Source organism: Apium graveolens, chromosome 6, assembly GCF_009905375.1.
Source record: "Apium graveolens cultivar Ventura chromosome 6, ASM990537v1, whole genome shotgun sequence".
Lineage (NCBI taxonomy): Eukaryota > Viridiplantae > Streptophyta > Magnoliopsida > Apiales > Apiaceae > Apium > Apium graveolens.
The window spans coordinates 276,413,521-276,426,427 of NC_133652.1; the positions used below are offsets into that span (position 1 = coordinate 276,413,521).

The following is a 12,907-nucleotide window of genomic DNA, read 5'->3' on the forward strand; positions in this document are numbered from 1 at the left end:
TATATATATAAATCCGAAAAACTAAGTGATGCGAGATAAAAGAATAAAAATTGATCTCTCTAAAATGTTAAAAAATTAATTGAAAATATGCATGATTGAGATCATGTTTCTTGCAATTTATGTCACTAAATATATTTATGTGGTAATCATATATGACCAAGTAACGACAATATAACAAATACCTCTTTAGGTTCATAGTTATATATGAAATGAACCAAATCGACCGAGGAATATGTTTTTAAAAAATAAACAATTTTGTGCGCATGTAACTTATATGAATGTAATTGTTATTTGTAATAATTTGTAGCTCAAATGGAGACGGGTTACTTTGAATTTTATTATTTTTCATGTTTTACTTCAATAAAATTCCAATGTATGTCGCTATGGGTAAATAACTAAATTCCCATGTGTACACATTACGACTTAACTAGAGTCCTATACAAAATCCTGCACAACTTGAAATAAAAAGAAATAACTAACCACAAAAAACCTTTTCTGAAATGAATTTTCTATATAATTATAGATAACATCAATCTAAATAAGGCCCAATTACTAACACGTAGCCATAACGCTTTTCTATTACTTTTGTTTAATCATTCTCCAGATTCTCACATTCGAAGTTTATACAACAAACAAACACGGGCAGACATGAAACTAATTAAACATGTAAAATTCCAAATCAGAATCAAAATCCAAATTAACACTTGTTACAACAGAAGACGGAAATAGCCAAATGTACCCAGAAAGAGAGAGCAAACATTTAAAACCATATACAAAAATGATCACATATATCCCCTTCTCTAAGCATCACCTTGTTCTCCCCTCGTTGGGGCTGGTCCCATTAACGTTTTTACTTCTGTTCTTTTTTACTTCTACCGTTGAAGAATGAAACGTACATAATCCAGGACCTCGGTGCAACCTTCAGCTTTCGGTGAATGGGATGGGCAATCTCTTCATTCGTTACGGATAGAACAAAACTTCTCCCAAAGAGTTGGAGATTTTGATATCTCACTCATGAGATTCTTAAATTTATGACTGCAATCTCCTCCACTGCAATGAATCCAATCCAAAATAAGTCTATATACAACTTATCTGTATACTGTAGAGTCAGTAGAGTCCAAGGTTTATGTGAAGCATTATTATTGCGACTTACAAGATGCAATACAGCATAAAATGCACAAACTAGCACATAAATATCATTTAATAATGTTTCCGGTGAGAGATAAAAAATAACATAAGCCATATATGTTATAGAGAGTACTTGATTTCATTCCTATTTTAGTTAGAACCGAACAAAATCATTCTTAATTTACTAGTAAATAAAGTTTTCAAATATAAAGCACCCTTGGAATCATGAGAAAGAAAGACTTGTATACTTGGGCAAATATAAATGAATGTACTCCACTCTACCTAATGCGGTTGAGGGACGCAATTGCCCTGAGAGCACTCCTTATCATGTCCTCGTTACGATCAACTTCCTGCTTTACAGCATCTTGTTTTGGCCTAAAATTAATAGTTTTCTGGAGAGGATCCACCAACGAGTCTAACACTGAAAAGTAAAATGTTGGAATGGCATATCGAAAAATAGCATGTATACAATTAAAAATCATTTGATGCACTCACCTGCAAGTACCGCTGAAGGACACTTGTCTGCAAGTTTTGATAGGATAAGGTGGCAAGGCATTTTAACATCATAATGATCTGGATTTAAAGCGGAAAAAATATTAAGTTCCTAGCCATTATTGTTGCAATGTAATTATAAAAATGGTAGGAGTGACACATAATCACAACTTTGGTTTTCAGTTACTAACTCACCATCAAGACCAGACCTAAGATATGGAACTATAAAAGACGAAGGGTTCATTTGATGAAGACACCCGTCCAACAATGTGTCTACACATTCAAAAGCCGCTTTCCTCAACTCAAGGCCATCATCCACCGTGTGCTTGAAAGGACCAAGGTCAACTGTTCTTATCAGCTCTTTCTGCATGCCAAATGTGGAAAAATTAATAAGCCTCATACATAAATATAAATATACATATTCATATTTGATATCTAAAACTAAAAACACATAAGCTTTAAATCTTTGCATTAGGTTTATCCTGCTCGCAACATTTCCAAATCTGAATATATATACTACACCATAAAGAAGTAAAATTGTCAAGTAAAATTGTCAATAATTAAGAAATAGATCACCTTAATCATTGTTTGATCATAAAGAAGAGGTAGCAACTCTGGAAGAAGGCCCTTGACAAGGTTTGGCTTATTATGAGCAGCTGTACTCAAGGCCAGAACAGCTGCACGCCTAACATGCTGCACATTAGAAACCCACAGGAAAAATGTTAATGAAAATGGAATAATATAAAACCAAAATCGAGAAAGATGATTTTCAAATCTTAAACCAACAGTGGCATCTAGCAAATGCAATTGACAGATTAACAAAGTGACAGCAGAACAGTTTAGTAAGAAGAGTTCTCACCCGATCCTGATCTTTGATAAGCATCAAGAAAGAAGAAATCTCTGGATACATAATCTCGTCAATCTTCTCTGGGCGTTCAACTATGGAGTATTTTACAGCGATAACTACTGTTGCTCTAGTAAAAGCTGCTGGACTAGTTAATCTCCCCTACAAAATTTGTATAAGCATTAGCTATAAGGTTCTCATTTTGGGAAAAATTATTTCGCGAACAGATATGACAAGAAAACCATAAAACAAATTCATCCTTCTAAATGATACCTTAAGTGCAGGAACAAGTTTTGCTGGTTTAATAAGAGCGATTTTCCCTAAGCACTCTGCTACAACATTGCGTACGCCTTCTTCCTCACTTTCACAGTGGTTGAACAGCAGATTAAGTATTTTCTCAACACTGGAATCCTGAAAATCTGCTTTATCGACAGATTGCCTGACTATCACCTACAATTGAAAGTTCCAACATAAGGCAACAATTTTTAAGACCAGGACTTCACTGCAATGAAAACATTAAAAGGTCAGGGACAGTACCTCTTTCAGGGAATGAAGAAGCAAATATTGTTTCTTCTGCTGATTATCAATCTGGTCCAATATAAAGGGCAGATACCTTGAAAGATTACCAACAGCAATGTTTCCAAGTGCATAGGAAGCTGCAGATTTTATCTCTTCAAAGGGAGATTGGAAAGATTCGATAACAATATTTTCAATATGTGAATGTGAACTCAAATCTTTCCTGCGACCGATTTCCCCCAAACATAGCAACGAAAGGTGTTGCTTTCCCTGAAATTAGATAGATGAGTAAAGTAATAAGCACACAAGTACTGTGGGATTGAGGTTTAGAGATGCTACAATTTAAAAATCAACAGAAATAAGATAAAAGTAATATATCATATCTTGTTAAATATACCCAATCAACATAAAGTCTAAAGAAATACTAATATTTTGTCAAGTGGCTGAGAATGTTCAGGAAGTCGGTGAAAAAAAATAAAATTTTAACTCATAAAATATCATGCATATAACAACGCCTAACTTTATCATCTCTAACAAACTACTTATGAATAAGAAGTTCCAACACTTACTGAATTTGTAGCACTATCAGCTTTCAACATGGCTGTAAGCATTTTCACCGTAGATGAACACTTCTGATCACCTGCAGCAAGGCAAAGAACAGCCACACATTGTGCAATAGAAAATAGAGCCTGTTTTGCTACACCACCACCGGACTTGGAAGACGGTTTAGCAGTTGATAGAAGTGAGTCTAGGAGATCATCAAAGCTAGTATTTGCAGAGTATACCAGCGCAGCAAAAAAGCTTTGCAGAGCCTAAAGTACAGGTAGACAAAGTTAGCATGAAAAAAAAAGAGAACAAATGCTTCCAAGTCCTAACTATTAATGTATGTAAGTGAGGTTCTACCGAGAGGGCTTGTCCCTGGAGCAACGAGCTTCTTACTAAAGTTAGGGCTTGTGGAAGAACTTTATTCCTGACCGTTAAACCAACATTCGGTGTTGACTTTCTGTCAGACATTAAGGTAGAGCAGAGCTCCAAGGCGAGAGCAGCCATATGCAAGTCAGAGTCACTAAAATGCAAAATTGAAATTTGAGATCAGAATAGAATTTAGGACGCCAAGAAACTTGAAACACTAATAAGACTAACATGAGCAACCTATAGATGTAAAATATTCACCAAGTGCAACACAAGCCAATACTATATACTTAAGTTTCAAAAAGAGCACTTGATTAAGGAAAACCTTATCAAAGTTGAAAGTTCCACAATGATAACTTCATAGGCAGCTGAACCGATTTTATCACCATAGGCAACAATTAGTGTATTCAAAGTCCCAAGTGTTGCCTGTCTCAATGCTCGATTAGCCTATGATCGAAAAAACAAACCAGATCAACCACTTTACAATATAAGGAGATAACAAAGAAAGAGGTAACAAAAAAAAATCAACTGCTAGCTGCTATACCTTCCTCAAGAATGCGGTTAGCTCAGCAATGACGTGCTCAAGGACACATGACAGGTCCAGGTGCAGCGGAGAAGCAGCAATTACAGCAAAGGCCTGAAAAGAAACCAAACATCTAAACTTTAGTTCTAATAAAATCATGTAAAAAATTTATTTTAGTTGCAACTAATCAACAGCACACAACAATACTCTTTCAAGAGTTTAATCTGTTTGAAAACCCATTTATTATAAGGTAAAAGTTGTGCAACATTGCTAATATGTAGCAAACATTACTAAGATTTTGCTGGATCATTAGTATGCTGTTACCAGTTTCTTTATGTCAAGCCTACATCAGGAAACACAACAGATAAAGGTATTACAATATTTAGCCTCCGATAACTAAGGATAATATGGAATAAAACCCGACCACTACCACTGACATGGAGCCTGGAGGCAGGAAAAACAAATAGAAATACTGAAGTCCAAGGGCCACAAGTAATAAACATCAATTCAAAGGAAATTATTGCAAACAATTCATCATCCTATGCCTTGCTTAAAACTCAATCAAAATATATATATATAACTAAAATTTGTCAGGTCAAAAATAGACCAGGGTTTTTCTGAGGCTGAGAAGATTATCTCAAGAATGCGATCTTACTCTTTGCACAAGTACAAATTCTTGCAAAATGTAAAAACAAGTGAAATAGAATATATTACGATAATAATCAAAACAAACAAAAGTAAGCTTCTTGCCATATTACATCAGCAGACAGCTACTTTAAAGATTAAAACAGAGAAGCCATTACAACATATATAACAAATATAACACCACTTTTGAAGCTTATGCCAGATATGTTACCCCTTTTTTATTGTGTATGTCTGGTAAATGTAAAAGCGGGCTCACATTTCAACAGTATGGTACAGTAATCTAAAACCCTGGCATAGTATAATCTAATTGATACTTGAGGTAAGAGGCACAAAAATAACCTTTACAGCAGTGAGTCGCGTTATCTCATTTCCCATCCGATCAACAAGAACAGGTAGGCATGCAGGTAATTCTGCTTTAAGATTATCACCAAATGTTGAAACAACAAGCCCCATGCAAGAAATAGCACATTCTTTAACCTCCTGCAAAAAGACTGTCAGTAAACAAAATGCACTGGACCAACTTTCTAATGTCCAGAACTGTTAGACCCAGTCATGAAACTAACCTGATCTTGATCTTGGTTTGTCAAACGTGCCATTATTGCATTATAAATTGGATGAACATATGGTTTGAAATCAAAACCATGCCCCTAAACAGAGAACGAGTCTGTCACATTTAAGAAGCAGCGACGTGATATCACAAGAACTAAGAAAAAGTGAATAACCAGACCTCAACGTTTGGGCGGACAACAGAAACAAGCTCCCCGCATACTCGTAGGGCCTCGGCTGTAACTTTGTAGTAACGCTCACCAACAGCCGATAAAACGGGACTAGAGATAGCCTGTTACAGAAGGAAAGAAATGAGAAACAGATATATATATATATATATATATATATATATATGATCATCACAACAGCGCAAACCGATATATATATATATATATATATATATATATATATATATATGATCATCACAACAGCGCAAACCGTCATTAAGATGTTCCTTTAAATAAGTGTGAAAGAATATATTGGGGCAAAAATAAGTCCAGATCTTATTCTAAACAACCGACAAGAAGATTTAAAGAATTTCTGGTAACAAACTTCTTTCATGTCCTACGAGACATTATCATATGCATTATAGAGTGCATATGACGTAAAAAAATTTCCAGAATATAAATCTTGTAAATTGTAATGGATGGCAAGCACATAATTGAATTTCATCCACTCTACGGAAAATCAAAAAATTCTTGTAACCCCACTTTTGGATGAAAGATCCATCCATCTTCAAGTAAAAAAACACAAAAGGAGAAACCACTGGTATCCCACATAATTTAATCCATAATCAATTTCCGAGACGGTAGCAGAATGTCACTTAACACTAACATAAAGTAAATCCAACTATAGAAAATAAGAAAGTTGGCATCATAAACTTTTATCAACCCTTAAGCCACCACGTGGAAATTCAAATTACCTTGATGTAAGGGTGAAACACTGGAGGAGAATGAGAAGCTAACACTAATCTTGTGAATATTAGAGCCTCAATTTTCAAATTCGAGGTAGAGGATTTGTCCTGGTAAAGACGCAGACAAGATAAACAATATAAGTTGGCACTAAAAATTTACGAGATTAAGTTGAACTAGTAAGGCAAGTATTATACTTACACACAAGGCCTTCTCTATTCCTGGAATAAGAGATCCAATATGGTCAGCAAGACAGTCAGGCAAGACAACAACAAGTTCTTTCAGAACTGAAAACGCGCCAACCTACAGAAAAAGAACTTATGTGAAAACCTGAACAAAACATTGTAAATGTAAACCCTACACTTTCGGAACAACTCTACCTTCGTCTTGACAGATTTTTCTCGCAGCTGCCTGTTAATAGATTTAACAACCTTGGAAACTTCTTGTTTCAACAACCATTTGGGACTGTAGTACATTCCAAAGGTTAATATTTAACAAGCAATAAGAAATACAGTGTTCCGAGTATATTATCACATTTAATATTTAACAAGCAATAAGAAATATAGTTTTGTACATAGTACCGTTCCTATACACACACACGCACACAATATATATATATATTTTTTAAATATATATATATATACACACGAAAGATCATATTTTTAAAAGTGAACTTCAGATGATACCGACAACTGATGCACACACTTAATATCTTTATGATGGAAACTAGAAACTAAAATAAAAAAAAATTCTCAATCATGTCGAAATATAGCACATATGGTATGCAAATTGATCGTTGGGAGATTTAGAAAAATATAGTGAAGTCAGATTTTAAAAAAAACTTATCGTTTGACAGGAAAAATCAAATTAAAAACGGAGGGGAAAAGCTTAGATTTTGTGGGAGGGTGCAGGTTAGCTGGGTGTGGTGCTTTAAGGGGGGGCATTAAATTAGATAGATCTAATGGCTTAGATTAGTTTCTAGTTTCTATTTTAAGTTTGGTTTCTATTTGATCATTTGCCTATATATATATACACAGCAAAAACTTGCCTGGACTCATTTATTTCATTCTGCCCTTTTGTGACATTTCGTGTCTGACGCAGTAATTCAATAAACGTATTGAACACATCCATCTACACAAGGCAGATCAAATCATTAGAACAACATGCAGACAAAGAGAAATAACATTCAGAGTCTTAGACTTAACCTTGACATTTTCTTCTCTCTCTTTGAATCTGTCTATCAACTTGGGACAAGCCTGCAGGGATGGAAATTTGTAAATCATTTAGAGAGGTTTACCTGCCTTCTTTTTTTGCAAAGACAGCTAATTCAAACTTCAATGAGCCTTTCTATATATATATATTGGTAACTCCTTTTTCTTTCTCCCTATTTTATTGTGCTCCCATAAGAGACTAGCAGAATTATTTATTGAGCAAGAGAGAAAGTAATTCTGTGTTACCTATACTTGGAACTAACTTACATCAACCAATGGGTTAAAAACCTTGAGCATTCAAGCTCACCGGGATATAAACCCTTTAACCATTTGTATTACCTCTATATACAGCTTGGAGAGCATCTCAGGACGAGACATAATTAAAGCCGCCAAACATTTAGCAGCCGCCCTTCGAACTTTCCAGCTAACGTCCTCATCGTCTGTATATTCATTGGCACTCTCGCTACATATACTCAACATAGCACAAATTAATAATCAGGATAATAAATTAGGATAAATTTACAACAGACTAAATATCCAAGACAACATACTCATCTTCGTCTTCCTCGTGGCTTTCATCATCGGTATCTTCCTCCATGTTATCAGTGAAATTTGGATCATAGCTAAGATATTCCAGGTTAAGATCTAGAATTTCATCACAGTAGGGAGATATGTCCCTGGGGCATCTGAGTAAGAAGCTCTCTAAAGCCTGTATTTAATGGAAATACAAAAAACAAAAAATCAAACATGCACTTGTATGCAACAGAGGAAAATTGTTCAGAAAATCAACAGCAAGAAAGAATTTGACATGTCAATCATACCTGCAAGCTGTACTCGCGAAGTTCCTCATCATTCTCTGAAGCACTCTTACAATAATTTATTAGCACCGGAATTGTATCCCCGAGATGGGTTCCAAAACGGTATCCAACAGAACGGCTGAAATACCAGAACTCAGAGTTTGTTAGTAATGGTGTTTGCATGTACTATAAATCATAAACAAAAAACTAAAAATATAAAAAATGTCCAATTGTCAGCTTCAAGATGTATGTGATGACAGCAACTTAACATTTTACAGCAAGACTACATGATAATTGAGAAGAGAATACACTGTGTCAATTGAACAGATCACTAGATTTCAAATTCTACATATAAACCATCTTAGGCGAAGGCGAGAAATCAAGTTTACAAATAAGAATCATATATTGATTTGGAATAGGCCTATGGATTGAACGGCCAAATGCTCATTAAAACCATCCTAGGCACGTTCAGAACAATAAGCACAATTTTACTTCACTAAAATATCGAAAACAACAGGTTTCTAATTTATAATCATTTCATTTGATATGGAGAAGGAACCTTGCATGCAAAGCCAAAAGATTAACTTATGAACATAACAATTACACACAAACACATGTACTACTTACCTCAAAGCTCCTATCATCTGAATGTTAGTGCGAGCCATTTCAGGTTTTACTCCTTTATTTTTTAGAAGTCTAACAACTTCCACAGTAGCTTTCGCCAACAAATCATCTGACAAACTCGAAGCCAGAGAAGCTGAAAGAGAATGCAGTAGTTATTTATCTAGGAAGAAAAAAATTTGTACTTCATTTTAAACACATTATAAAACCTCTTCTGGTTACATAATTTTTTTCTTATTCCCAATCATATGGGAACGACACATAGGGATTGGGACACAAAAAAGTATCAACATCTCTTGAATTGCATACTTTGGAAAAACCAAATCTGACAACCAATCTAGTATTGACATTTAATCACGCATGATCTTACCAATACATGAAACAGTCTTCTTCCTCACACTGGCATGATTGAAACATAATTGCGGAAGAAGGGCACCTAATAGAAGCTCATGATCTGATGCCACCAGATTGCCAAATGTATGCAAAACATCACATAAGATATCAAGACATACACACTTGATCTCTGTGTTCATTCCCTGGAGATCAACAGGATAAGGCATCAATAAAAGAAACTAAACACGAAAGAAATTCCGATTTGGCAAATGGAGAACTAGGTTTTCCCCAATATTACTAAAAGCAGACGCACATTGGCCATATATTAGTTACTGAGACCCAAACCTTTTTCTTAAGAGTGAAACACAACTAATTACCCAAATGATTCATACCGTCAGAAATTTACAGTTAAAAAACAAATAATAGGAGACATAATCAAACTTTTTGCATTTGCTTTCGATCAGTTTCTTCTGTTAAAAATCTGCTCCAAAATGAATATGGGAGAGGACATCTAGTCCTGAACATGCAGGATAATTTATCATGATATATGGAGTTGATAAATAACTGTTCAACCAAGACTTGGTGTAAAATAAATTAGACGGCGACATACTGAAACTACAATGTTTCGATCAGTCGAGGAACATCATGAAACATAAATAACCTGAATACGCTTTCCACCACATTATCATTGCATTGGCGCATCTATGCACGTCTGCATAATATTTAAGTAACCAGCAACTAACTAGAACTATAGTGCATAAACATAGTTTGAGAAAACTTAAGACGAAAGCTTCTTGTTAAGTCTGATTAATATTTAAGCACCAGCAACTAGAACTAATTGTGCATAAAGACAAACATAACTGAGAAAACTTAAGATGAAAGCTTCTTGTTTGCACGTGTTTTAAGTTAATGCTCATATACTACTTGAGTAAGAAAATTGTAAAAAAAAGTGGCATCTAGGTACAGAATTCCACATAAATAAATCTTTCAGAGTAATTGTACTGAAAGTATGAAGAACATGCATTTGTAAAACTCGGTCTTGACCGCGAAGAGATAAACCGTGATAATATCAAATCGAAAGACAGTGGTAGCTACTCACAGGGCCTGTTATTCCTCTTATTAGCTTAGGAGTCACCGAGACAAGAATAGATTGTGCAGCTGATGTTGTAGGGACTTCACAAACAATTGTCTTCAGCGCTATGCTTGCAATATCTCGGTGTTGTTCCTTTCCATTTAGCAATTTATCACAAAGTTTATTTGTCATCTCCAGCACATGCGCCTCATTTATTTTCTTTACTAACGGAGACAAACTGAAAAAAACAAATCTACATTAGGAATTGGAAGAGCAGCAAAACTGTACAAAGTTAAGAGGTCTTCGCAATTATCTCAAACTCATTGCAATCCTATTTGCATTAGGGGTTTATCACCATATTGAAAATCAGGAACTGGGAAGGTGAGGGAAAACCAAACAAATGTTCCCTGTTTCTGCTTTTTGACAATGGCATTAGTCCAGAACTAAGAAAAACAATGATCCAATTTAATATCTATGGAATTCAGTAATTACTCAAGGTGTCACATCGCATATAAAGTAAAGACCAACCAAAGTGTAAGAATAGAAGTACAAACCATTTTACAGCTAATCCAGAGACATCGCCAGCTGCATCATCAAGTTGTTGCAAGACAATATTTGACAACTTTATCTCCAGATCACTATCTATTTTAAAGCCTTCTTTGTTCAATTCATTTAGCAAATCGGAAGTTGCCATATATCTGTAATCTTTATCCTTCCCAGTCATCTGCATCGAAAGATTGAAAAAGAATTACAACCAAATTCCAAATAAAAAAGTCGAGCCTCGAGTATGAAGTATGAACACCTCAACTTTACAAACTAAAACAAAACACAAGGTATATTACCTTCTCCAGGATACCAGTAATGACTAAATTCGCCATCTTCTACGTATCTTTGTAGCCTGTTCTTTCGCTGAAATCAGTTGTAAATTCCCTTCAAGATTTATATATCTGTACACAAAAAGAAAAGATACAAGACATTAAACCGCCAAGTAAGATAACCACACATATCTATGTATAGCAACAACTGTAGCAAGGAACATTAGCAAGTAAAATAATTTCGGGTTAAAAATTGATACGTGTTTAACATATAATCAGCAAACCCGATAATAAAACAAACAATTTATTTTCTTCACAGCAAACTAAAAACAGTAAAAGTAACACATATGCTCTGCCTTGAGCTCTCACAAGCATCACGTAAATATAAAAGGGGAATTTCAATGACATTTATTCAGGTTTAAGCACTATAAACTTCTTTGCCTCTACGCACAAAGATAAACCTACACCTACACCTACACCAAACTCTATTTTAGTTTTCCACATTCTTTACAATTAATAACATCGTATACGTTTTTTTCCTCCCCGAAAACTCACACATTAGCCAGTGGCCCTCTTTTAAAAACCTTAACGCAAATCTAAACATTTTTCCACCGCCAATAAATACAATATCCTAATTCCCTTCCTATACATATCCAAAAACTCAACACATTAGCCCGCAACCCTAACATAAAAACTATTCCGATCCCCGAAACAATAAAAATAAAACGCACTAACTAACTCAATCGGAATCACAACAAAATATTCGAAAAACACGAAAACACACAAAACAAACTAACACGCGAATCCAATCACACAAATCACAAACAGAGCTCTATTAACAAACAACTACAACACAATGTCACAGATAATAAAACAATAACAAATAATTAACCCTAGAAAAATATAATTAAACCCTAGAGTGAGTAAAAGCGTGGTTAAAAACAATTCAATAACTTCAGATTAGTACAGTAAAATAAAAATTACAGTTGAAGCAAGTTGAAATCGATGAGTAGAAGCTTAGTGAGAAGGATTGTAGTTGTGTGTATATGTGTAATTGTTGTGTGTATATTTATATATAGTGATGAAGAGGCGTGAAGTGGGCGAGAAGGACAGTAGATTTGTGAAGCTTGGACTCTGGGTATTCAATTTAATCGTTAATTGTTTGGGCTTTTGTTTATTGGGCTTTGGCTCAATCTAAGAGATGCACGGGCTTTTATGTATCCATTATTATTATGATTTTTTATCCAATAAATTGTACATTATGAAAGTAAATTATTAGTTTGAAATTTATATTATTGAAAAATATTCAAATTTAAAGGTTTTTTTTGTTTTTTTATTATTTAAAGGTTTTTTTGTTGATATAATTTTTTTAAATAATTACGTTAGCTAATCTAATCGAGTATTTATTTAATTTAATATCAAAAAGATTGAAAGTCCTATCTTATTTTTAGAGAAGAATGTGTACTGACATCACAACACAAAGACTATGTTTATGTTATGACAAATTATTTGCTGTATTTAATTTTTATTGTGTTTAATTG

The 12,907-nt window shown here is 34.4% G+C and overlaps 1 protein-coding gene across 1 annotated transcript; it reads right to left on the reverse strand.

Moving 5' to 3' along the window:
• Positions 1-560: 560 nt before the first annotated feature.
• Positions 561-12,477, reverse strand: LOC141667772 (cullin-associated NEDD8-dissociated protein 1). Its single transcript, XM_074474390.1, has 29 exons — positions 12,351-12,477; positions 11,394-11,498; positions 11,106-11,275; positions 10,579-10,789; positions 9,517-9,682; positions 9,153-9,282; positions 8,550-8,664; positions 8,280-8,437; positions 8,068-8,191; positions 7,723-7,773; positions 7,566-7,648; positions 6,898-6,982; positions 6,719-6,820; positions 6,529-6,627; positions 5,788-5,898; positions 5,624-5,707; positions 5,400-5,540; positions 4,437-4,529; positions 4,218-4,339; positions 3,884-4,046; positions 3,550-3,792; positions 3,002-3,250; positions 2,738-2,914; positions 2,480-2,626; positions 2,197-2,313; positions 1,816-1,984; positions 1,624-1,701; positions 1,411-1,549; positions 561-1,050 (listed from the first exon to the last, which is right to left on the reverse strand). The coding sequence occupies exons 2-29, from the start codon at positions 11,427-11,429 to the stop codon at positions 954-956; spliced, it is 3,660 nt and encodes a 1,219-aa protein (XP_074330491.1). The 5' UTR covers positions 11,430-11,498; positions 12,351-12,477; the 3' UTR covers positions 561-953.
• Positions 12,478-12,907: the final 430 nt, after the last annotated feature.

Bases quoted from the DNA above. Each gene is read 5' to 3' on its own strand.
- LOC141667772 (XM_074474390.1), bottom strand. From the start codon at position 11,429: ATGGCGAATTTAGTCATTACTGGTATCCTGGAGAAG. The intron at 9,683-10,578 runs GTGAGTAGCTAC...GTTGATCTCCAG, and splicing joins TAAGAGGAATAACAGGCCCT to GGAATGAACACAGAGATCAA. The intron at 8,192-8,279 runs GTATGTTGTCTT...GAGTATATGTAG, and splicing joins CACGAGGAAGACGAAGATGA to CGAGAGTGCCAATGAATATA.